The sequence below is a fragment of the Seriola dumerili genome, unplaced genomic scaffold, assembly GCF_002260705.1.
Source record: "Seriola dumerili isolate Sdu_G_001 unplaced genomic scaffold, Sdu_1.0 BDQW01000052.1, whole genome shotgun sequence".
Taxonomy (NCBI): Eukaryota; Metazoa; Chordata; class Actinopteri; order Carangiformes; family Carangidae; genus Seriola; species Seriola dumerili.
In genome coordinates, this window is record NW_019174307.1 from 13,968,314 (window position 1) to 13,994,640 (window position 26,327).

General features: G+C 43.1%; 2 protein-coding genes across 2 annotated transcripts; one reads left to right on the plus strand and one right to left on the minus strand.

Annotated features, from left to right (window-relative positions):
* The first annotated feature begins 5,701 nt into the window (after positions 1-5,701).
* On the plus strand, positions 5,702-16,209 carry bcl9 (B-cell CLL/lymphoma 9). Its single transcript, XM_022741189.1, has 8 exons — positions 5,702-6,051; positions 8,402-8,715; positions 9,378-9,485; positions 9,632-9,818; positions 10,515-10,611; positions 10,723-12,904; positions 13,410-13,682; positions 13,835-16,209. Exons 1-8 carry the CDS (start codon positions 5,765-5,767, stop codon positions 14,872-14,874), a joined length of 4,488 nt encoding a protein of 1,495 aa, XP_022596910.1. The 5' UTR covers positions 5,702-5,764; the 3' UTR covers positions 14,875-16,209.
* A 359-nt stretch (positions 16,210-16,568) lies between these two features.
* Positions 16,569-24,699, minus strand: acp6 (acid phosphatase 6, lysophosphatidic). Its single transcript, XM_022740391.1, has 11 exons — positions 24,576-24,699; positions 23,359-23,584; positions 23,117-23,245; positions 20,158-20,288; positions 19,919-19,998; positions 19,741-19,828; positions 19,424-19,556; positions 18,573-18,673; positions 18,322-18,414; positions 18,062-18,227; positions 16,569-17,970 (listed from the first exon to the last, which is right to left on the minus strand). The coding sequence occupies exons 2-11, from the start codon at positions 23,575-23,577 to the stop codon at positions 17,836-17,838; spliced, it is 1,275 nt and encodes a 424-aa protein (XP_022596112.1). The 5' UTR covers positions 23,578-23,584; positions 24,576-24,699; the 3' UTR covers positions 16,569-17,835.
* Positions 24,700-26,327: the final 1,628 nt, after the last annotated feature.

Sequence of the window (26,327 nt, forward strand, 5' to 3'; positions counted from 1 at the left end):
GTAGAAACAGCAGCTCAGTCATACTTGTGTAAGTATCCTTCCTGTCCACAGTAGATGTATTATGTCAAATGTTACGTCCGCCGCGTCACAGCTCTATCTTTAGTGACACTCGGCATTCCTCACATTCTGTGTGTGCCAAGCGAGTCATGAGTGCTATCTGCAGGGTGTGGCATGTTGGGATAGTGCTCTCAGGAAGTCACCTTGGCAGGTGAGCATGCAGATGTTTCCTCAGCTACGGTACTGTGGGATGTCCGAAATATATATATATATATATATATAATATCTTATATATATATATATTTGCTTGGAGGACAGTGGAAGTCTTGCTGCTTTAAGTAGAGTTAATACTTGCTCTGTTTGCAGTTAGCTTATGCTTCACTAGCAGCGAGGCAGGTATGTGAAGGAACTAGTTGTATAAGGAAACCTGTTCTGCTCAAGGAAGTGGTGTGCTATTGTACATGGTTTAATACTGCAGAATACATACTGGATCACATTAGCTTTTCGGTGGTTAATTATAAAACTGAAATGTAGAGCTGCAAAGATTATTTGATGAATTAATCAGTCAGTTGACAGCTATTTTAACAAATAACCATTATAGCTATTTTTTCCAAGTGAACCAGTTGCCCGGTTCGAGCTTCTCATATTGGGGGGATTTGGTGCTTCTTAGTTATATATGATAATAAAGTGAATATTCATCTGTTTTGAAAATTTCAAATGAAACAAATGAAATGAATACATCACCTCAGGCTGTGAGAAACCTTTCACTACTGTCTGACATTTTATAGACCATGCTTAATTGATTGAAAAAATAATTGGCAGATTAATTGATAATGACCTATTGTAAGTTTTCAGTAATGGTTTAGGTTTAATAGATGTACATTTAAAGCTAGCCTTTGCAACTTAAGAATGAAGAAGTAGTGCATTAGTTTTCATACATATATGTGCATTTTTGGTAATTTCTAAACAATAAAATGCACCAGTCTGCAATGCAATACACTGTTGGTTTCTTTGTGTTGTTTGTGTACAACCAGTCACTAATATTTTCTGACTTCAGCTCGATGTTGCTGCATAACTGATGTTACTGACTTGACGACTATTCTCTCAGAAAAGGTAGCTTTAGTTACATTAGATCAAAAACTCCTGCACACTGTCGATCATTTGTACCCACTTAATTTTCAATGTTTTGGTCCTCAGGCCCTCAACAAGTAAAATTTATAATTCATATCACAAGACGTAAAGACACAGAAGTACCTCGCAGGAAGAGTCGACTGTTCTTTCCAGCTTTTGGTCTCACTTGCTCGCAAGACACTGACGGTGTTAAAGCATTCACTCAGAAGGATTTGTGTGGAATTTCATTGTGCCATTTATCCCATTATTACCACCTGTGGCTTCTTTTCAAAAAAAGTTACTTGGCTTGCCTAAAGATTTGTAATTATTCCAGTCTTTCAAAGCAATTTAAAAAAAAAAAATAAAAAAAATAAAAAATTGGTTTGACTCAGCCTTTGTAAGGCAACAGTGCTAAAATGACCTTAGTTTTGAATTTTCAGAACAGAATTTGAGGCATAATTTAAGACTAGAAACGTACTTCAGACCTATCAGATTATAAAATCTTTTCATTACGTCTCTCTTGCAAAGTTCCGACTTTAGATTTCATACGTGTTGATTTGATTTGAATGAATATTGGGTACAGGTAAATTGTGCCCTTGTGTAAGGTGATGGAAAGCCTTTTCTGTTTGAGAGAGCTGGCTGCCGCTTCTTCAGACTGCACGGTTCTTTGCTGATGGCGCTGAGTTTTCGTATATTCTTGCAGAAAACAGCAAGGAGGGGTGGAAATAATGCTTCTGATATTGCCCTAAACAAATAATGGGCTAAAGAAATTCTTGAGATGGAGGCCGAGCAGACGGAGAGCGGGTAGGGGAGCTAGAGAGCGAGAAAGAGAGAGCAATACTCCATTGTGACTGAACTGCAAAATGGGATTTGCATAAATAAGACTGAAACATCAGCAGGCCCTTTTACAGCCAACAGCAGGGCTGAGATGAGGGAAGAGAGATTGTGTGTGTGTGTGTGTGTGTGTGTGTGTGTGTGTGTGTGTGTGTGTGCACGTGAGCGCCCCCCCCCCCTTTTATTTTTTTTTATTTTAAATAATGTCTTTGTAGCAGTGTTGCGTTGAAAATTTAATCAAGTGGACTAGGTTTGCAGAAAGGTTAAGGTGCCTCTCGTTGATCCCACTCCTTACCAGTGGAGTATACCAGTGGATACTACACTGGTATAAATCCTCCCATCTCCCCCTCAGAGGAATTTGGGTGACGTAGCTGGGAAGGGTCTACTCTATACCCTGCACTCAGCCAGCGTACGATGACTGTTACATAAGCATGAAATGAAATGCTCCCTTTTAGTGCCACCCGCATTGGAAAAACCCAAATCTAATTGAATTGAACTATTTTCTGGCCTCTTTTCATGTGGAACCTCATATTTATATCAGAGGCAAAAAGCTCAATTTCAGAGCCTCATTATACTGTTTTCCCATTAACTTGCATGCACTGCAGCTCCTCGCGTGTGCTGTGATAGACGGTTCAACGTCTTTACTGGAGATAGAGGAAGAGAAATCTCTGTGAATACCTCTACATTGCTTTGTTGTGTGTATGTGCGTGTGAGTGAGTGTGGCTGACTGCAGCGTACGTGCCAGATGTGTGTATGTGTGTCAGTGCATTCCTTGACAGTCATGTCAGCAAGGTATCCAATTAGTGTCTCATTAGCATGTGATTGGAGGGAACAGGTGATTGACAGGGCATGCTGTTAGTTTCTGTATGCATGCACATACACATATTACATGCATTTGTGTATGATTGGAGTTTAGGTTTAGATAACAACCCTTGAGGGAATACATGCTAGTTGTGGCTGAATGATGTTGGAGGCTGGCTCTTTGACTCGGAGCGGAGAAACTTGCAAAATGAACAGATTTCCTCATGGATTCTATCGGTGTCTCTGGACAGTTGTCCGCCACGTCGTTCACCTCGGTCAAGGCTCTCCTGTCCTCGCCTCACATTGGAGCAATCATCTCTCCCATTTAAGTCAGGACAGAAGAGTCTCTGTCCATCCACATCTGTCCACAGCTGGCCAGGAAACTAACATTTTAAATACACCTAGCCACCCCATGCTAAAGGGGTCTCTATGCTTCAAGCAAACTGCTTGCTGGTGTCTGAATAGAAGAGGCTGCATCTGACAATTTTTGTAACTTTCCAAAACTGACAGTCTTGCCCATTTCATACAAGAACTGGTTGGGTGCGCAGAGCTGAGAAGGTTTTTTCACTGCTATAACTACTTCCATCATTTTTGTATGTGCAAATGTGACTTTGAGGAAAAATTTTGGATTTGGGATTTTATTGGGGTCTCACCCTTCTCTATGACACCTGCCTTTGAGTTTGGCCATTGGGAACAGTTATAAACACTTCTGCCTTCAAAACAACAAAACTCTAAGTATGTGCACTGTAGCACCAGAGATTCTTAGTTTGTTTGGGAGAGAGCTACGCGCTTACAGTTATGTTTGTGATGACATCTTCATATTGCGCTAACAGAGATTGAGTGCATTTTATTGTAAGTCGCTTTGGGCAAAAGCTTCCCCCACATGAATATGATGTAAATGTAATATATGATTATGATGTCTGCGTGCAATTTCTCAAATGTTTGTTGTAAGGAGTTTTGTCCACACTGTCCGTTTGTGTTTCTGTGTCTTTGACAAAAGCTTAAACCCCTGCATGTTCTCATTGAAGGTGTTTTGGTTCCGAGCGGCTCTCTGGCAGGTCTTTCCCCACTGTGACTTACACAAGCCAGTGCTTCACTTTGATGAGCAAACAACAGTCAACAGCAAAATCAGACTGCATCTCTGGTTTTGACACTCTTTCATCTCGACCTCCCTCATACATTGTCTTCCTTCCCACAATCCAAACTCTAGAAACAATAGAAAGGGTAGTAGTAAATGTTATACTCTTAATGTCAGATCTACAGTTTGAGCAAAAGCTCTTGTGTGAAATTTAAGTTCATTTCTGTGTGCTGTACATCACGGCCGCAGAGTTACTCGTGTATAATTGTGAGTTGCAGTTCTTCTTTCCACAGTTATATATCAAAGAATGCTGTATCGCAAAATAGAAACATGTCATTTCACTTAGAATGGACTTCTTTCAAGCAGCTCAGCCAAATCACTGGATCAGCAATCAATAATCAGCACACTAAAGCCTCCACTTGTGACACATAGTGTGTTCTTTATATTTAAAGGTTTTAAAGTCTAATCAATGTAATGTGGATACACAAGGCTCCTAAGTTCTTCGCCCCTCTCTATTCTTGTATAGAAGCCAGCTTCTGCTCGTGAGCAGTAGTGATCTGTGGCCCCGAGAGTTGTAAATCACTTCTCCTGTAGACCAGTGAGAGACGAAAGTGACACCCCCCCACCCCCTCCGTAACCCCCCAAACTCTCCACCTCCCTCTCCCCAGGGGAACTCTGGAGCCAGTTACAATGTTGAGTGTTTTTGGAAGAGCTCCTAAATATTTTCAGGATGACAATGTAATCTGACTGACTGGGCCGCTCTCTCGAACGGGATTCTCATGCAATTCTTGTGCTTACTCACTAAAACACACAAACAGAAACACACAGCGGTTGGCTGGTTTGGACCACAATACTACCTATCCCTGTCCACTACCACACTTCAATGTTTGCCACACGTACAAAGTAATCCTGGTATTTGTGTAGTTAACATGATACCCCACCCAAAATCATTATAGTTTCAAAGCCAATACCAACTTTGATATGTGAGAGGTTAAATAGTCATTATTTTGCATAAACACATAAAATAAACAAATATTTTTGACAGGAATCATTGAATTCCATTTCTTTAAAGAAAAACCAAAATATTTACTGAGTGGGACATTTTGCATAGGAAAAATGTTCCAGTATGTAATGGTGGCACTGTTTCTAGTTGACCTCATGCATAAATATTTTGCTGCAGTTTCTTTTTAGTTATTGGCGAGCATATACACTGATATGGCAAATGTGCAATAAGCTAATATTGGCCAGTTTATTGCTCTAGCTCCATCAGAAGTTCAATGGAAGGTTGAAAGGAGGCTGATGTAAACTGTCGGTTTTGTATTGTCAGTATCCTTTAAACACAAAATGTGGCTCAATACACCGTTTACATTCTGCTGCTGGCTGTTGCCGCTGGTCACTTGTCATACTAAGCACACGTATGAACAGTGTAGGTGGAGATTATGCTGAAGGAGAGTTTGGAGAAGTTTCTGTGAACATTTGAAAGTGTATCATATGTGTTTTTCACAGCAGATATTTTGACTGGTCGTAGCAGGAAAAGCAGGTGCTACTAATAACATAAATAATGGCTGTGCTTTATTGAAGTGTCAATTTTTTTATTTTATTATTAACAACTGTGCCACCTGTCAAGCCTACACCGGTAGATTGATACTAAAACCATTTAGGGTGGGGTGTTACTTTAAGTTTGGCTCCCTTTTTCAGTTTTGTTAACTGTCCCTTTTCCTCTCTTTTCTCTCAACAGTGTGCCCAAGGGCCGTTGAAAGCCCCCTTGGGGGAGTTTCATAAATATACAGTGAACAAGAAAAGACTCCTGGACTATTGTTATTGTTTTTACACACTTTCTCACACACACACACACACACACACACACACACACACACACACACACACACACACACACACACACACACACACACACACACACACACACACAAGGACATAGAGAGAATGTTGGAGGTCCAAGAGGAGAGGCCAGCGGCGGCAGGTACAGCAGCGACACATTTCACCAAGAAGGAGCGAGGGAAGAAAGAGCGAGAGGAGGCCAAGGACGGTCGGGGAAACCTCTCGAACATCGGGAATCCTGTTCCTGGCTCAAGGAACGTGCGCGCAAAAGCGCCGCTCACACACACAGGCAGTCCTCACCAGCTCATCACTCCACCCTGTTCCGTAGTCCTAGGAGCCCCATCAATGCACTCCAATAGGCTAAAGAACTCCCCGTCCACCAACACGCAGAGGTGAGGAGAAAACATGTGGGTCTAATGCAGTGATACAGTGCTGTGACGGTAATTACATGCTAGTGCGTGTATGACTGTTTTAACAGCCTAATCAGCCAAACACTGATCTGAATGCTGATTGAAATTATACATTTGATCCAGAGTATCTATGAACAGCAGCACAGCATTTTTAACTGCACACCAAGCAGAAGTAAAATTTCACCCACATTATGTTGAACAGATTGTTCTTATTGTTCTGCACAGCATTGTTATCACCTGTAAGTGACACTAAATCAAGTTTTTATCCTTCATTGTTTTTATGTACTACTAACAGCTGATGACTGAACCACTTACTCGCATCTTTCCACATCAATAAAATATAAACAGACTTTATTGGGGAAACACAAGCTTCTGTCCCGTACATAAACCTGTTTCAAGTAATTAAAAAAATGATCACTCAAAATCAGAAATGAATAAACATTAGCCGCCAGTGTTTATTAACAGTTGGGGAGAGGGAAAATACAAACACTCAACCCTTTGTTCAAAACAGAATGAAGTGAAATTCCCAGGTCTCGCTCAGAAATCAGAAACACTGAGGCTACTTAACAAATGCATGTGCCCATTTTCTGGAAAAAAAAAAGGTTCTTATGCAGTTCAGCCAAGTACAGATGCCAATTTAAGCCGTCTTGTGACTGATGCGATTGGTTGCAGAGTGATCAGTCCATCCCTCATTCTAGTGTTTGGTATGTTGTGAAAACTCTTGTATCTTAGTAGTTGCAAGGTGCATAGTGTGCTGAGTTTTGAATTTTGAAAAAGCTGATCAGGAGAAAGTTTACAGAACTCCAACCACGGCCCTTATACAGCATTTTTTTTTGTCATATTTTATTAATCCCTGTGGGGAAATTTTTACCCATCCCAGCTATTTAAATACAGTGAGCAACCATTTCTAATGCCAGTGGTTTGGTCAGTAGCAGAAGGCTGTATATTACCTTACATGCATGTTATTAATTTTGGGTGGTGGGGGTTTGGGGGTCAAACGACCTGGAGGAAACCCATGTAAATTAGAAGAGAACGTTCAGTCTCCACACACAAAGGGCCAAGGTTGAGACCTGCTTGTTTTAAAGTGACAGTGTCAATTGTGTAGTTCTCGTGCGGCCACGGAAAGTTGTTACCAAATGTACGTGCTTGGTGATCAGTAGTGAAACCGAGTCCTGGCGATGTGTGGATGGACACAAACCTGAGCATGTTACTTTGGCCTTACCGGAGTGTTTTCGAAAGCAAGTGCTGGTCGGGTGTAATGCAGATCTAAGATCAGTTTCTCTGCTCCATTATTTTACCTGAAAGGTCTTGATGTGCGATCCAGAGCTGTTCTAGGGTCAGGGAGTACACTGCTTGGAAGTTTTCCCTGCTGACTCATGGTTCTGGAGCCTCGGGAAACGGCTGTCTGGACTGCCAAAATTCTGGCTTTGCCTTCTTTTTCTGCTAGCCGTGTTTCTGTGTGTACGCACATACAGTGTGCTAGGTTGCGGCTGTGCTTTTTGGACATGTTGGCATTTGTTTCATGCTACTTGTGTGTGTGTGTGTGTGTGTGTGTGGGGGAGAGAGAGAGAGAGAGAGACAGAGAAAGAGATTAGGGTGTGGTAAGGGAGTTCTCTGCCAGTTGGATGTGTCCTGCTTGCCTGAACTGAACTGCTCTCATAACTAGTAAGCAGCAGTGATTTGTTGATGGCCCATGTCTCTACAGTCTGTTCCTTTAGGTTTAACTGTGTGCATTGAATTCCCAGTACTGGTAACCTGATATTATGTTCATAGACATCTATGCCAACTGTTGGATGTCATAATGATATTGCATTCAGTCGCTGCAAAGAGAAAAAAGAGGCTAAAAAGAACAATAACACTTTCCTTTCGGTCCTCTCCCTACCACTTCTCCCGGCTACCACATGGGGTAACGAGGGTACATGTTATAGTGGGGAGCTGGGGGATATCAGACTTCATGGATAGCCAGCTGCCTGAGTATGTTTCCACCCCCCTTGTCTGGATTGTGCCCAATTCCAGAGCGTGATTACTGGGTAACCTAACTTCAAGCCCCAGGCTTTTTGCTTGATATGCCCCATTTCCTCCTTGTTGTGTGTGTTTCATAAGTGGAAACAAGGTCACAAATATATGTAGGAAGACAAAACATAACATTTTAGAACTGTGGCAGAATGTCATGTTGCATCTGAGGCATTCTTAAATTAACTATATTAAAAATTTGAATGAGTTTTTTAGCACGGTTTATTGACACATGCTATGTTTTTTGTTCTTCTCTGAATGCACAGTGTAAATGTATTAAGTATCCACTTAATCTTTTTCTCCATCCTTTGTCTGTCAGCCCTAAACCTAAGACGGAGGCCATGGTACGATCACCTCCCGTCATGTCCCCCTCCACTGCCGCCCAGATGGACTCTAAAATGCCCAATCAGGGGAAACCAGGGAGCACTGGCAGCCAATCACAGCCCTCACCCTGTGATCCCAAGACCCTGGGCACTAAAGGGGCTCAGAATGTGGCAGGGGGCATGGGGCTGAAGAATGGCCAGGGCCTGACCTCTGGTCCAAGCTCCAAGGTTAAAGTCAAAAGGGAGAGAAGCACCTCAGTGGAGTCATTTGAACAGCCAGAGAGCGGCACACCCACCAGTGAAGAAAAAGGTAAGAACCACTCTAGCCAGTACTAATTATTAGCAGACTGTCTAATTCCAGCTGGTAAGTGGGGTCAGAAATTGTCAAATAGTCCTTGTCAAGTGTTAGTTTTGAAGTTTGACAGTATGAATTTAAATCTCTGAGTCTATGTTAAATGTTTTGTTTTTTTAAATTCTTTTCAGATTGATTTAAATCGTTGAACTGGGCAAGGTGCATGAGTTTCTTTATGATGTGTTTAGGAGTATATAGTGTACCTGTGCTTTCATACTTTGTTACTGAAGGTTATATAGAACTGCCCCATATAGAAAGAATAGCTTCAGTGCTTAAACAATGTCATGTCTGCAGTTCTTATGTTATAATTGTTCCTATGCATCTAGTAGTTATACACATACAACTTCCTGTAGAGGCAGTTCTTGCCCTGATTAATGGAGGAAAAAGCACAGATAATTCCTGATTGCAGCACATGGTTGGTTGGTCGTATTCCCTTTGTGGTGTACCACTTCTTAAAAAAGTTCTGTACATATAGTTATTTATTTTCTCTTTGGTATACAACACAAGCCGCCCAGAGAGGGCAACAGTTGGCCCTGTTGCAAAATATACTTTATAGTCCCTCATTGTCACTCAAACCGATAGACCCAAGCTCACTGAGGGCTGTGTGTGTGTCTGTACAGACAGTAGCAGGGTGAAGAGGATGTGTGTGGCAGAGAGGAGGCAGCCGTATAGTGGAGCTGACTGGTGCTCTGGGGGAGAAAGTGACGAAGATGACAAAGGATTCTTCAGTAAGTGTGTTAACGTGTGCATCCAAGCATGTATAGCAGTCGCCCTACTGATCAACTTGACTTATGACGGCTCCTCAGTAAAACTACATTGCCCATAAGCCTCTGCTGGTCCTAAAGCCATGGTTTTTCCTGTTGTCTTCCTGTAGACTGTAACTCCAGTGATGTGAAGCCCCAGGACTCAGTCACACATTCTACCTCCAATGCTGGACTCAGTCGCTCCTCCACACCCTCCCATAATACACTGGGAGGCCAGGGCTCCACGACAGAACCTGCTAGTGGCCAGAAACCAGGCTCAAAACTTGTTTATGTCTTCACCACGGAGATGGCCAACAAGTAAGGAAGCTACATAATCATTAGTATTTACAGTTAAAGTTTATTGCTACAAGTTTTAAATACTAATGTGTTCAGACGGGCTAATTAAATCATCATCTCAATGTGTAGACCCTTTTTTTGTACCTAAGCAAAACATACACCCACAGAGAAACCCTTTGTGGAATTGTAGTTCAAAATTAAATGGAATTACTAACAATGTCAATTGCCTTAAGTATAACTCTGTGCCCCTGTCATCAGTGGTTGTTGTTGTCTTTGATGTTTGTTGCAGATGTTTGTGTGTATGCCACTAAGATACTTGCTTCCCATCTCTTCTCTTCCTTGCCCCAACTTTCCCAGTTATAGCCTAAATCTATTTTGTCTGTGTTCACAAGCATGTGTGTTTCTCAGTGGGAGCATATACTTGGCTTAGATTAACACTCTCCTTTGGGAATCAGAGATCAAAGCTGTGGATGCTCAGGGAAGGTGTGTGTGTGTATGCGCACAATAGTATGCCTAGTCTGTTGACCTTGGGATTACCTTCATGGTCCCATCTAGTACTCATTCATCTGGCCCACTGTATGTGCACACGCACGCACGCACGCACGCACGCATGCACGCACACACGCACACACACACACACACACACACACACACACACTCTCTTGTACTTATTGTGTCTGATGAGTGATAGCTGACTGTCTGCCTTCTTGTCCTCAGGGCAGCTGATGCAGTTCTAACTGGCCATACAGAAAATATCATTGCCTTCCACATGAAAAACATCTCCAACAGCAAGGACAAAGCTCACCTCCTCCTGGTAAAGACACACAGAGGCTTTCTTTTTTTCATTGCACTCATAAGCTTACATACACCATCATCACCTGAGAGTGTCACAACTTAATCCTATCTCTGTTTCTCTCTGTTAAAGAACAATGCAGCAAGCGCTCTCCGAAATGACTCGAAGCCTCCCCAGCAGCCCCCATCCCATGCCCAAGATCAGAGCCACCAGCCTGGATCCAAGCCGTCCTTACCTGGCATGGCAGAGCCAGCCCCATCCCAGCCTTCAAACCAAGGGAGCCAATCGGTTGTTCTTCCACAGGAAGGGTCATCCGCTGCAGGCATGGAATCCAAAAATCTTCCTGGCAGTAGTCCCAGTAACACTACAGCTACAGTTGACCAAGCCCCTGTCACCCAACCTGAGGCAGGCCTCAACCCTCCAACAGCAGGTGAAGGAGGGCAGGGTGGAGGCTCTGGTGGAGCGGGTCTGACACCTCAGCAGCAGCAACAACAGCAGCAGCTGGCCCAGGAGCTGTTGAACATGGAGGCCAACACAGAGGGTCTGTCCCAAGAACAGTTGGAGCATCGGCAGCGCTCCCTGCAGACCTTGCGAGATATCCAGCGCATGCTTTTCCCTGACGACCGTGATGCCCCACCAACTGGTCCCCCACAGACCCATGGTGGACCCCACGATGGAGGACCTGATGGTGCACCCCGGAGGTCTGAGCAGGGCCCCCTACAGGCTATGATGGCACAGTCGCAGAGCCTCGGACCACCAGGTGGGCCAGGAGGCCCTCGTCCACAGGGTCCACCATTTGGCCCACCCCATGGTCCCAGGGACATGCCTCCATTTCCACAGGATGAAATGGGTCCACATATGGGGGGTCCAGGGGGCTGTGGAGAAGGAGATCAGATGACCCCAGAACAGGTGGCTTGGTTGAAGTTACAACAGGAGTTTTATGAGGAGAAGAGGAAGAAACAAGAAATGCAACACCGGCCACTTCCCCCAGACATGATGATGCACCCACATGGTCCACGTGGCATGATGCGAGGGCCCCCGCCTCCCTACCAGATGGGCCCAGGAGAGATGTGGGGAGGACCAGGTGGTCCACCAGAGCACTATCAGGAACGCATGGGCATGGGCCCTGGCCCCAGAGGTATGCCACCACATATGCAGAGGATGCCTGGGTTCTCTGGAATGATGAACCCTGAGATGGAGGGACCCCCAAGACCTGGAATGGGCTGGCCTGATGACATGCCTCCCCGGATGGGAGATGCACGAGGCTTCCCTGGAGGACCTGGGGGAATGTTTGCTGGTCCTGGGGGTCGTGGTGAGCGTTTCCCAAATCCTCAGTCAGTCCAAGAGGCAATGTTCCACCAAGGAATGGCTGGAGAGAAGGGCCTTCCTCCTGGGATGATGATGGACATGCAAAGGATGATGGGGCATCAAAGAGGTGGAATGGAACCTGGGAACGGAATGGGCATGTTTCCCAGAATGCCTGGTGACGGTCCTATGAGTCCATCATCTAGGCTCCAAGGAATGGGGGGAAGGGAAATGGGGCCTGAGTTTGGCATGGGTCCTGGCCCTGGGCCAGGACCTCATATGCACCCTTCCAAAATACGAGATCCTTCCATGAATATGAGTCCAGACGAGATGATGAGAATGAGAGCAGGTGGAGGACCTCCAATGGAGAACATGGGTCCACAAGGCAGGCCCATGCAGGGTCCTGTCTTCCCTGAGCAGACACAGCCAGGAGAGTTTCCTATGGGGCCTGGGCGGCCCTTCCCAGGGGGTCCTGGAGGAATGAGGGGTCCACATGCAGAGCAAGCCTTTGGTCCAGAGCACAGATCTACACCAACAGGAGGTAATGGCCGTATTAACCACCTCCCCTCTGCTGGTGGCCCTTCACAAGGTCAGAGGGGCCGCAAGCCAGCAGATCTGAATGTCCAAGCAGGAGGCGGGAACTCTCCCAGTGTCAACCCACTTAAGTCCCCACCTCTGAGGCAAGTGCAGTCCCCCATGATGGGATCTCCCTCGGGAAACCTTAAATCCCCTCAGACACCGTCCCAGCTGGCTGGCATGCTCACTGGTCCCACAGGCCCCAATGCCCCTCCAGCTCCTCCAGCTTCAGCACCAATGAAGTCCCCGCACTCCATGATGGGATCAGCAGGTGCCTCTCCTGTTCATATGAGATCTCCCTCTCTTCCTAACCCCTCCCCAGGATGGGCCTCCTCACCAAAACCACCCATGCAGAGTCCTGGAGTACCACCTCAGGGTGGCAAGCCTCCCCTCAGTATCACCTCACCAAACATGATGGGGAATATGGAGCAAGGTACAACAAACTTTCTTCTCTTTTTTGTGTTCATCAGCACATGCCTCTGCTTTTTCTTTCAATATTTAATTCTCCATTTTGCAGTGCATATCTATTAAAGTTCATTCAGTTACTATTGTCTTTTGTAAATAGTCATTGGTGAAAATTTTGGTATTTGTCTTGGTTATTGCAAAATATTGGACTGAAACTACCAGACTTTTAATCCCTTGAAATCAGAACAAGTCTGCAAAGCTGAACATAAAATAGATATGGAGGCTGTCTATCATGTGCATCACTTGAGTGTTAACACATCTGTATCAGGGGTGGGGTTGAGTGGGTTATGGGCCAGTGGCTCCCTCTTGTGGCCACTGGACCATAACCCAGTGGGTTAAATAACACATATTTCAAAAGGTATCACTTTCACTCATCATCAGAGAAAAAAAAATCAGCTAGAGAATGAAAAGTCTCCACTGCAAAGTTTTATCATCTCGTTACATCATATCTTTCTCATCATGTCGTCCTCTAGGTGGTAATGGTCCTCCCTCAGCCCCTCCTTCATCAGGGGCTCCATCTGGCTCCATGTCGCTCCCAGGCAACGTCCCGTCTGGCAGTCCATACACCATACCCCCTGAGCCAACACTATCCCAGAATCCTCTCTCCATCATGATGTCACGCATGTCCAAGTTTGCAATGCCCAGCTCTACCCCACTCTACCACGATGCCATAAAGACCGTTGCCAGCTCCGATGACGACTCACCTCCGGCTCGCTCCCCTAACCTGCCTTCAGTGAATAATAATGGTAAGACATCTGAAGTGTTTTTTGTTTGTTGTTTAACTTTTGGTTTAAATTCCATCTAATTTGGATCATATTTATATTAATCTTCTTTTGATATGCTTTACATGGACTTGTGCTTAATGTATCATAATATTCTTTTTCTCTTGCACATACAGGTATGGCAATGAACCACCAAGGCAATCCACGTATGATGGGACCTGGAAATGCAGGACCCATGCCTGCCCTCAGCCCTCTGGGTATGAATCCAATGGGATCCCAGCCCCTCTCCCATGGCATGCCTCCGCAGATGCCCTCTCCCAATGCCCCTAATATGGGCCCAGGCATGATGCCTCATGGCATGATGATACCACCAAATCCACAAGATCCTGGTATGGCAAACCCTCAAATGATGCCCCAGGGACGCATGGGTTACCCTCACCGAAGCCAGGGATACCCCCTCACCCAGTCCCCTTCCCAGCAAGGCCCCTTCTCCCCACACAACGGTCCTGGTCCTCAAGGTTTCCCTGGCCATCCTATGGGCTTCCAGGGAGAAGGTGGACCTATGGGAGGACGGATGGGGAACATGCCTCATGGGGGAGGGGGTGATGGGGGTATGTGCAAGCCCAATACCCCTGGAGGGCCAGAGTTCAACAACATGCAAGGTGGATTCAGTGATGCAGACCTTCATGAGGTGATGAGGCCGGGAGCGTCCGGTATTCCTGAGTTTGACCTGTCCAGGATAATCCCATCAGAGAAGCCCAGCCAGACTCTGTCTTACTTCCCCCGAGGTGGAGGAGACAACCCTGGGGGGAAACCACCACACCCCTCTGGATTCCCCATGCAGGGCATGATGGGTGATGGCCCACCAAGGATGGGAATGTCCATGCAGGGGATGGGGGGGATGCCAGGGGGGCCTGGCGGGGGAATGGGCCCACAAGACATGCCAATGGGCAACCCTGGCCACAGCTCGATGCGGCCACCAGGATTCATGGGCCAAGGCATGATGGGCCCCCAGCATCGGATGATGTCCCCTGGGGGTCCGGGAGGGATGATGCAGGGGAGACAAATGGCCCACCCAGGCCCTGGTGGCTCACCTAACATGATGATGTCACTGCAGGGCATGGGCGGCCCCCCACAGCAGACAATGATGATGGGGGGTCAGATGAGGCCACGTGACATGGACATGGGATTCAGTCCGGGCCCTGGAATGTTCTAATCCAACAGAAACCTTGTATCTAGAATGTTCTTGGACAAAATGCAAGGCTGGAGTAAAGATCATGGCATTTAGAGAGTGTTCGGAAAACTCTGATGGACTCAAAGAAAGGAAGTATAATACGAAACAGTAATGTCCTGTGGGAACTATTCCAATGGAGACTCGGACAGGCCCAGATTGGAGTACTTTTGCCACAAGAACATTTAATTTTGACTCATGAACTTCAGAATGTATGGGATTGTTGTGCATCAATTTCGCAAAACTGTTCTTGTGTTTTTTGATTATCTGACTATAAAGATGACTTCATCGTCAAAGAGGAATCAACCTAACTAAAAGTCAGCGTGGAGATGCTACAGTATATGTCTACTTTTTTCAAATTTAAAAAACAAATTTGTCATGAAAGTGGTATGGAACAAGAGAAAGGAAGAAGAAGAATTTGTGCTTTGTGAAGACTTTAGTGGAACTCCATCTTGTCTCTCGCTCCATTGTTTTGACTGTTTCTGTACAGTATATACGTGTGAGAGTGCGTATGCGTGCTTGACAGACTGTATGTTTGTGTGGTATGTATGTATGTGTCTGTATGTATAGGCATTCTATCAGTGACCTCTCAACTCCTCTTACCCAACTTTCATTGGGGGAGGAATGCCCCCTAAAAATACTGTACTGTTTACCATTGGTGGGCTATTCGAATTTTAGTCTATTTTAATTTCCTTTGTAACTCCAGTGTATAACAAACCAAACTATGACCTCATTAAGATAATAGTATTATTAAAAAAGCACAAACATGGACCGTCTGCAGAAAGCGTCTTCTTTCTCTATTTTTACCATTGAGAGCAACACATTAAGTGTGAGGATCCTGGCAGCTTTGCAGCACAATGATAATCTTCAGTCCATTTCAAGTTGTGGATGATATTTGATTTCGTGCTCCAAAACTTTCAGGACTCAACTTTCGCCAGCGTGAATAATACTGCTAATACCCAGATGTGCTATGTGTGTTCTTCTTGTTCCTGTTGTGTTCCTGTTTTGTTTTGACTCTCTTGTTGACTCTGGGTAATAATCATTCCCACAGCAATAAACCCCCAATGGTCAGCAGAATGGGACAGGAGTGGCCGAATGCCACAGCAGGTATGCCAGGTATTATAGAACTAGAGTTAGGTAGATCTGGTAAAATTTAGTAGGGCAGGTGTGGTGTCCAGAGTGAGACACACTGAAATGTAAACACGTACTGCTTACCATCCAGTTGACTTCCTCTCTTTTCTCTATTGTATAAGCTTGTCATGTGTTTCTCCATTGGCTTTGGTGCAGAATAGCCTACCAGGGCTGTGGTGATGGACTACAAATAAAAGATATTGTTTTGGTATATACATGTTGTCCATGTAGTGTGTGCGTGTGCATGTGTCCATGTGGCTCTTGGCTATTCACATCTAGTCAGTTATGCGGACTAGGTGATGTCTTTGTCATTATACACGTCAGACCAGCTTACCAACATTCAGCTAGAACAAGTCATACTAAGATGCAGCATCGCCAAGTTGACATTTTATCAGGAGGCACTTAAGTGAGAGCTATTTTCAGAGGACACCACACTTTCAAAATAGATGCAAGCACGTAGATGCATTTGAACTCCACTAAACGATTTACTTTGCTGGTAGGAATATTACAGAGCCCCTGACGTGACGAGCGAATAAAAGAGACTTAACGTTGATCAATTTATTTATTTATGCCTCATCAATCCAAACCAAATGTAATATTTTTAGGGATTAGGTCATGGGAAAATCCGCTGATGAGGTATAATACGTGTTATTGTAACACAGTAAAACTCAGGTCTATGTAATGGGCATGTATTCATGCATACATATTATACTGTGGTCTGAAACTATCATCAAATCCCCACAAGAAGCCAATCTAAAAACACTCTTAAATGTACAGTTGCATCATAATTCCCTTCCTGCAGGTTCTACATGGTTATTAAGACATCTATCTACACACTAATGTACAATCCACTTTCTGCACCCCTTTGTTAATAAACATCAGATACAGTATATGAAACGCTTAGTATTCCCCTGAGGAATGAAATGACTGAATTGCATCAGCAATTATATACAGGCTGTTATGATGCCACATTGTCCATACAGTTCAGTGTAAGATTAAACTTTGATGACAAAGGATGATAAAATTCTGTATTTTTCTTGACAACAAATCCAAAAACAAAACCAACAATGTTTATTCTACTAATAAGTATTGCCTATGCTGGCAAAGCATGATTTAGTTTATCCCTCTGTGTCATCCACGACTATTGTTGTCTATTATAACACATACAGAAACCACACAACTTCAATGGGTGACATGTCCCTTCATTACAGTGAGCATGGGCACAATTTACTCTTCCCTACATTCAAGTAGTGTTTGCGAAAACTAGTCCAGTCATTTTAAGAAATTACTTTTTAAAATTAAACTATGTATTTTTTGATTAGTTCTTAAAGATTTCTGAAGATAATGAGAGATGGGCAAACATTGCTGGTTTTAGTCTTTTTAGATTTGTTGACAATAAGAGAAACAGAGTAACACCACCCTTCATCACTAAACAAAAAAGGCGCATCCAAAGGAAACCTATGCACTAAGCATCTGATATCAGGCATACACTGAATAGCAAAATCATTATGCACATGCACTTGTTATTGTGTGTAAATTAATTTAGCTATAGCTGGAACGTTTGACTGCAATGGCTACATGGTGATGAAGAATCATGCAATGAAAAGTCTGATATAAACTAAAAGATCTCCAAAAGAGGCTGCAATCTGGGACTTTCCTCCAGTGAGGTCTGACAGTGAGGTATAATGACGGTGGTGATTGGATGGAGTAAAAACTGGACGTTAAAAAAACAAAAAAAAAAAACATGATAAGTGAGTGTCAAGAGTGAATTGTCATAGGTAGCACTGTGTTTGGATGTGAAGGTCTGTTGAGGGTTCAGGGCTCGGTTAAACCCTCTGTGTTGTTACAAAGTGAATGGTAGAGTTCAGAGCTCAGTGTGTATCCTGAGAGGGCCTGTTTAAACTCCTGCAGGGGGCAGTAGACTCCACTACAACCTGGAATAAGTTGATCCTACAGAAAGACAAACATTTAGAGTTAACCACAAAGAAAAAAATATGGCAACAGCTTATCAAGTAAATATAGACACATTCTCGCCCCCTACCTGGCCTATGTATGACACTTTGACGAAGGCTTCGTTGGTCTGCTGGTGTTGATGCAGCTCCAGAGTGATATCAGCTGCATACGGTGGCCATCTCATATCAAAAATCCCCAGAGCCATCAGACAGGGAATCAAAGAGGTGTCATGTGCAGAGTACAAAAACAACTTCCTGTTTGAGAGAGGATTTTAACAGCGGACCATTTAAAGACCAAATACAATCGAGTATGTTTAAGAATGGGTGTGCTCATCCTGAGCTGTCCAACCTTTTTGACTCTGATGATTTGTCCTGTAGTTTCTCCTCAATGTTGGCTAACAATATGTGCAGGAGTGGTCCCACAGACAGCTGCAAGTTCTCCCTGCCAGAAGCACAGCAGAAGAATTAAAGGTGACCTGTTGAACTTGATACTTAACGTAACGTAAATTCTCCTTATTGACACTGATAGAGGGTTATTGTTAAACCTTGAATCTACCATTTCCCAACACTCTGCCCTCTGCTGACTTTGTTTAATCTTACCTCTTGCTGGGTTCATAGATATGGCAGATCATGTCCACAGCTCTCTTTTCTACTTTATTTCTCCAGGTGTCCAGCACTGGTGGGCAGGGCAGGCCGTGTGTCTGTTTAATGTGCAGAAACAAGACGCAGTCAGTATCAGCTGTGAAGTGCTGAAGTGAAGTTTCTGCTCACTCTTTTCCAGCGTTGTCATCACATTATGACATATTTGCCATTTTTCCCTTCATCATAATTATTTTCCAAAAGGCTGTCTAGTAAACGGTGTCAATATTGAAGCATCTAAACCATTTAAAATTTTCAAGTAGCTTTATTTTTTATTTAAGTGGAATATGGCTATAATGAGAAATGTGGTGCTTTAATCTGTCTGTGAATTTAAATGAGTTGTATCTGATATTAGGTGGATCTGAGCATAATTAGCAAGAATGTTAGGCATGTCTACAATGTTAGGCTTTGGCTAGTGAGGAGAAAGGAAATGGTGGGAAAAAAAACAAAAGAAAAAAACAAACAAAACATTGCTCAATTCCACAAGACTCAATAAAGACTCCCCTCGTGTCTTGTTTCAGATCCTGTGGACATTTATAAGATAGTTATTTGAACATATAGAAAGATGACCCTCTGGTATTACCCTCCTCATTCATGAATTTCTCTCACTGACTGTTTTAAGATATCCTCAATTACGGCACGAGTAAATACAAAACTTGTTAAAATCTCTAGAAACTTTGTTTCATCTTACATAAGCTTGCTAGGTTTTGCTGCCTCAGGTAAAGCTAAGTCTTAATAATAATCATACATATTCTGATAGCTAGTGGTGAGACCTAATAAAAGTCATATGAATCATGACGTGGCAGTGTCACCTCTCTGGCAACCATGTCGTCCCTAATGAGGATGAAGTCGACGTGCTGGTGAGCAGCGATGCCCAACGCGTCCTGGATTCTCTGCAGGTCTGCTGCAATGTCTGGCAGAGTGGACGACTCTGCCCAGCGGTGGCTGCACAGAACACACACCGTGTCAGCCACGAAACACAGATAGACCACGACAACCTGTCAGAGGCATCTCAACTCTGCTTATAATTTTGCACAACACATTATTCAAGATTCCAGTTTTGGGTAGCGAATGCATAGGATGGTCTGGGCCTGACTGTGTTCCAGGTATGAAAATTTACTCTACGTACCTGCCAAGGATTTTGAGCAGCTTGCATCCATGATAGTTAGGATACAGGATTTCAGATTCTGCCTCCGTTGTTAATATATGCACAATTTCTACAGGTGGAACAGAAAATTACACAAACAGATGAGATGAGAACCAGAATAGAATAAATAACATCATACACATATGGGTTTCTACCCTACCTTTTTGTTTTTGCTGGAAGAGCCCTGCTATCAGGCACTTAGCAGATTCAATGGTCCTCACAATGTTAGTGGAGCGCACACTAAAAATGGAAAAAAAGAGGTCATGGAAGGCAGCCAACTTAAAAGTGGGAAAGCATTTAGGCGGATATCTTTTTTCCTGCACTCATAAATCCAATGTATCAAAACCATAGAGTACTGAATAGTGTTCGTTGCTACCCATCATGATGCGCAACACTTACTAGACCTCAGCTGGGCTAAAGGTGGGGTTGAGGAAGGGAATCTCCTGTATGTATCTCCTCCTTAGCCTCTTGCCCAGCTCATACAGCTGCTGCATGCCCACTGTGGTCAGCTGACCGGGGAATGTGCCACCCTGCCAAACGTGACAAACAGGATCAAGTTTTACTCTCAGGTGTGCCTTGGCCTAACAGACACACATCTGTGATTGCATGCAGGGATTCAAAGTGAATGTGGTACAAGCATGGCAGGAGTCCAGACTGTAGGATTTAGTTTACAAAGCTGAATCTGGTGCAGTTAAACCTCCTTAGCAAAGCAGCTAACTCAGCACAGGAAACTAAGATTTCCATGGACACGGTGTCTGACAAATGGGACACAATATCTCACTGGGAAGCTCCACACACAGTTCAGCAGTATTACAGAGAGAAGGTGAATAAATGAACCCGGTTTAGTGCCGTATGTCATCTTTGTAATGAATCTTAGTGGCCACTAGAGGGGGAAAGCGAATAGAGTCAATGAATTAAAATGGGCGTGAAGCCAATGGGTGCTTCACATCTTTTGAATCTATTCATCTAAAATCACTTCTTCCTGGCATTTTTCACAGCAGATATTAACTTGTCATAGCGAGAAAAGGGCACTCGGAGACCACAGACCTCTGCCAATGCTGATATCAAACCAGACTTCAGGGAAAAAAAAAAAAAAATTCATTCATAGTAAATGATGCAGATCTGCCCCCAAATTTAATGGATTCTTCTCTGGCCAAGTTCGGTGCCACTCGGTTCAGTACTTTTTGTATAATCCTGTTGACAAATAAACCTCCTTGGCAAAGGTAACTAACATTATTGATGACTCTGTGGTCCCAGTGAGTGTCCAAGTAAACTATGCCAGATTGCACAATGTGAGGGATCTGGCGCAGGCACACCTAAATGAAATAGAATCGTTATGCTACTCATTACAGCTGTGCTTTTCCGGCTATGTGTCTAAATGACTGCTATGACAAAGGCCTACTGGCTTGTCATAATTACCTCCACCAAGGAGGTTACATTTTCCCCTGTGTCTGTTTGTCAGCAGGATTACACAAAACGTACTGAATTGATTTGCACCACCACCAGTTGGTGGAGGGATGGGGTGTGGGCCAGGGAAGAACCCATTAAATTTAGGTGCCATTGCAGTTAAAAGGGGTAGATCCAGGATTTTTTTTTTTCATTTTATCACTCTCCTCAACATTGTGAAAGAGGGCATTTTCGTCATTTCTGAAACGTTTACAATTTGGTGAAGATGCAGATAATAATATTGATCTCACAGACATGTGTAGGACTGTATCAATTTGCAGATGTTTCATTTCACATTTAAGACTCTACTGGAACACAATAAAGCAGGGGTGGGCAACGAGTGGTATTCATTTCACTATCTTTTCCTGCAAGGCGTTACCTTGTGGTTCCAATAGATGGCGTGCTGCAAATACAACCGACCCTTTCTAATGAGGAGGCCAAGAGTCACTCATCTCTCCACCTGACCTGACCTTCACTTCTGCTGTTGCACTGAGCACATAGCAATCACCGACGAAATGAGCGGACCAAAGTCGACAGCGAGTGCCGGGTTTTTAAGAAAGGTTGGACGGCAAAATATTTTTACACTGAAGTCTGATCAAAGGTCATACGTCTGTTTTGTACGCTGCGGTATTCAATGAAAACAATATCAGTATACACTTTTCCACCAAGCGTGCTAACGATGCTAGCAATTTGTCACCCCAAGAAAGGGCGAGTACAGCTTCGAGGTTAGCAGCCGCTTTACAGGCTCAGCAAAAATGTTTTTACCCGACAGTCTACAATTCAGGAGTCCAGCACAAAGTCAAGTTATCTGCTGGCATATAAATTAGCGAAAGTGAGCAAGCCTTTCTCTGAAGGAGTTTTTGAAGGAACGTATGGTGAAGACAGCACGTGTCTGTGTCCAGAGGAAACAGGTTTATCACGTGACTCGCCGAATAGAACAAATTGAGGAAGACTTGGTTTGTGGGTTAAAAAAACCGAAAACGGAGTCCTTTTAAATTTAATTCGTCAGCACTGGATGAAAGCAGCGACACAAAGGACCCCGCACAGCTCTTCATTCTTTATTTATAATCATCTTCATTTTTTCAGATGAATTAATGACAATTTTGAAATCACGCAGGAGTTTTTATCCATGGAGTCCGCCATGACTTACTTTAACACTAATCTCCGTTGGCTAAGTTTAAGGAAAGTGCGTCATTGAGTGTGGGACCTCAGAAGGGAGATTTTCCTGAGTTGAACGATGCAGACTAGCTTTGCGATTTTGCGTTTGCTGTGGACATTTTAGACACACCTGAACGAGTTGAACGTGAAAGCTTTAAAAGCCAAATTGACTTTGTTCTCAAGGCAAGCGATGAACAAAATCATTCGCTCATTTCCCGACACTGGCGACGCTGGAAGAGGAGGACCTGCACGGACAAGACTCTGAAAAGATCGACCAGCAACACTGTTCCCATTAAATCAAGAACTCAGGGGTGAGTTTATTTTCATTACTTTTTGGTAAACAGGTTTCATATTCATGTAATGTATGCTAGTTCATTTCCCCCCTCTACGGCCAGTGTTAGCGGCCCATCTTTCAATTTCTAAAACCCAGTGTGGCCTTTGAGCCAAAATGTTTGCCCACCCCCGCAATAAAGCATCAAAATTAAGTTTTTTTTTGTTTGTTTACATGCATTCAGAAAGTATTCAAACCCCCACATATTTTTCACACTTTATGTACAGTCTTATGTTAAATTAAAAAAAAAAAAAAAAAAAAAAAAAAAAGGAGGTCTGAATACCTTCCGAATGCACTGCAGCTAATACCTTCCCACAAAGCCTCTTACCAGGAAGCAGCTACACAAGTTTCTGCACCTGAATCTGTTCCATCATTGCTTTTGCCGTCTGATTTAATTCAACAATACAAAACACACCTACTCACGGTCAGTATGTTTCTCCGATAGCTGTCTTCTACAGGAGCTGTGGGTCTGGGGCCACCATGTAGATCTGTCACTACATAGTTGATGTGGGTGTGTGCTGGAGGCTCCAAGAGCGTTGGCACCCACTGCACCTTTGATGAGACAAACAAGGAATTGTTACACAGTTGTTATTTACAGATATTATGTGGCACTGCTTTTAAAAAACACAAGCACAAAATGAGTTGCTGAAATGCAGAAGTTTTACCTCCATCACATCAGGTATCGACTTTAGCGGGGTTCGAGCACCATGTCGGAACAGGACTTGGACCAGCTTTAGTTTGTAGGGAGAACCGGGATTTCTGTCAGCAGGGGTGCAGCTCGGGGCAACCTGGTCTGAACTTGTCTTTTTCTGTGACCACAGCATAGAGCCAAAAGCTATGGACACTGAACCTAAAACACCTGCTTTGGTCCAAAGACTCTTCATGGCTGTGCTGTGAACAAAAAACAGATTCTCGTAGTGTGTCTGAATTAATTAAACAAGCCTCAGTGTTAATATTAAAAGGAAGACGTACATAATAATGACAGCAATATTAACAGAATTAATAGCTTTTTTGGTGGTGTTATGAAAGGCCCTGTCGGCCTCACTTTTGCGCAACAGTCTTGTGACACATCCACTCAAGCTTCCTCTGTCATGTAGTAACAGACTGCAATTATCGATTGCTTCAATTATCAATTCCGTATCAAATGGCTTGTTTTGTCCATCCAACAGTAAAGTCTCTAAAGTGTGAGCCTGTCCTATCATTTTAGTTATAATTTGTTTTAGATTTTCTGTATTTGATGTTTTCCAAAACATCAATAAAATGATGATATTGTCAAAATATCTGGTTGCATCTTTACATCAAGGACCACAATGGAAGTGGGTCTTGGACTTCTTCGTAGTTTTGTGTGATTTTATGTCCTCATTCTCACAATATAAAATAAACTAGTCAATCTTCCAAAAGACTAGGTCCCCCCATTTGAGATAATATCAATATCAATGACTTTACGTCCAAAATATGCCTTGTGGATCATAACATTTTCACATCAAACAATTCATGACCCCTTGTTAATGTTTTATCTCTCATTTACTATTTTTTTCCTTTAACGTGTCACCTATCTGTAGCTCTCGTTTCCTCATTCTTTAAATATATTAGTTTCATAAAAACCTAGCTGTGCCACCAAACAGCTAAACACTACGAGATTGGGACTAGGCCCTGTTCACACAGCGGATGGAGTTTGCCAACAAACACTTAACTCTCTCCAACACAAACTCATTGCTAACAGAAGCACGTAAAAAAACAGTACTCGGCTCACTCTTTCAAAACTGGCTAGCCGCAACACAACATGATAACGTGAAGTTTAACCTTCGTGTCAATAATAAAACGGACTAACTGCACCATTGCAGAGAAGCTCGCTTTAGTGACAGGTGTAACTACTACTTACTTTTTCGCAACGGGAAATAAAATGAAGTTCTTCTGATGCTCTCGATGGAAAACACCGTGTTCAGTTAAATAATGAATTCACTTGTCAATCGGCAGCTTTTACAACCGGTTAAAACCGACAGACATGTCGGGAACTGTAGGGCAACAGATGCAACTCTGCAATAGACGTAAACGTGAGACATATAAAGACAAAACTACATTTCCCGAAATCTTTATTAAACGCTTGGGTTTCCTTGTCCTCCTCCTTCGTTTATAGGATTTGCGGTGGAGGAGATGTATCAAAGCAATGCTGCTGCCCTCTAGAGGACATACGTGTATCTGCATATCGACGTGCCCCTAGTGACCGTTACCGACCACGAGTTATTAGAGCTGATTAATCAGATAGACTTACAGAAAACTGGTGGACAATTATTTGGATAACCACTTTTTCATTTGGGTGATTTATTCTTTCGAAATACCTAAGAGTTTTTGGTTGCAGCTTCTTAAATGCGAGGATTTGCATTTTTATCTAAATATCTTTTTGTTTTGGGACTGTTTGAATAAGTAGTCTGAAGGCGTTACTTTACCCTCCTGGAACTAGTGACTGGTATTTTTTTTTATTCTATTTTTGGCACTTTCTTACAAACAATAAATTCAGTGGTGAACCAAAATCATAATTTAATAATCAATGATGAACCACTCATTATATCATCATAGTTACATACAGATTTCAATTTATATCCAAATGTCATGATATGCTTAAAACTTACGCACTGATGTACCATCAGATTTTAAAGTAGTGAGAAATAACTCCTACTTGAAGAGCTGCAACATCACTCAATTTCATTGTGCTGGTACTTAACTTTGAGTAATGACAATATAGTTGAGTCTAATGTAATTGAATTAAAATGTTTCTCACTTTAATGCATTAATAATAATTATCCACTAATATGATATATAATACTAAAGGCCCCAAAGTTATAGGTTAGAGTGTTAATTGCTGTTCTGTTCAGTGTCTGATATGCTGACTACCTGGTTATTTAATGCTGGTAATGTTATAGCGTGAGCGAACTCACGTGATCATTTTATTGTAAGTGACATCACGCAGCAAATCAGTAATTAGTAACCGTTAGTAATACAAAGTATGTGCTTTAGGTAAGTGATGAGCTGCGGTCGTGCAGTGCAGTTATTTGTGTGTGAATGAAGGAATGATTATTTACTGCATTATTTGGTTTGAATTTCTTTATGTTGATGTGGCTGTGGATAACGTTTGTTAGTCCATGTGAAGAGATCGGAGTTTATGTGCTCATTATGTGATCGCTATGCTAATGAGAGCTAGGCTCATGCCGGCGAGGTTACACCCTCTTTTCACCTGTCTCGGCTCGTCCGATCCAAATGTGTCATATCGAGTTTAAACCGTGTTCATACAGTTATAACCTGTTGTTAGTAGTGTTTACTGTGTTTGTAATTGGGTTAAGGTACGAAGTGGTTAGGGTGAAGCTAGATATCTATACTAATGTTGAAGTTACGCCTACTCCGTGACCGGATGTAGCTTTCCTGTAGTTTCAAAAATACAACCATCCTGCTAGTCTTCAGCTGAAGGATTTAACACAAATTATAGATAGCAGGAAGTGTTATCCAAACATTACCAGCAACTTTATACATTGATAATGTAACAGAGAAACCTGTGTAATGAGTGATCTGGGCAAAGAAATGTAATTATAGCCATTTGATTATTGTTGTTCATGGTGGGTTGGTACTATTAAGCATATAG

Coding starts and splice junctions, on each gene's coding strand:
- bcl9 (XM_022741189.1), top strand. CDS start 5,765: ATGTTGGAGGTCCAAGAGGAGAGGCCAGCGGCGGCAGGTACAGCAGCG. Junction 6,052..8,401: donor CCGTCCACCAACACGCAGAG/GTGAGGAGAAAA, acceptor TTTGTCTGTCAG/CCCTAAACCTAAGACGGAGG. Junction 9,486..9,631: donor AGATGACAAAGGATTCTTCA/GTAAGTGTGTTA, acceptor GTCTTCCTGTAG/ACTGTAACTCCAGTGATGTG.
- acp6 (XM_022740391.1), bottom strand. CDS start 23,577: ATGAAGAGTCTTTGGACCAAAGCAGGTGTTTTAGGTTCAGTGTCCATA. Junction 23,246..23,358: donor CGATACCTGATGTGATGGAG/GTAAAACTTCTG, acceptor GTCTCATCAAAG/GTGCAGTGGGTGCCAACGCT. Junction 19,829..19,918: donor CTTCCAGCAAAAACAAAAAG/GTAGGGTAGAAA, acceptor TTCCACCTGTAG/AAATTGTGCATATATTAACA.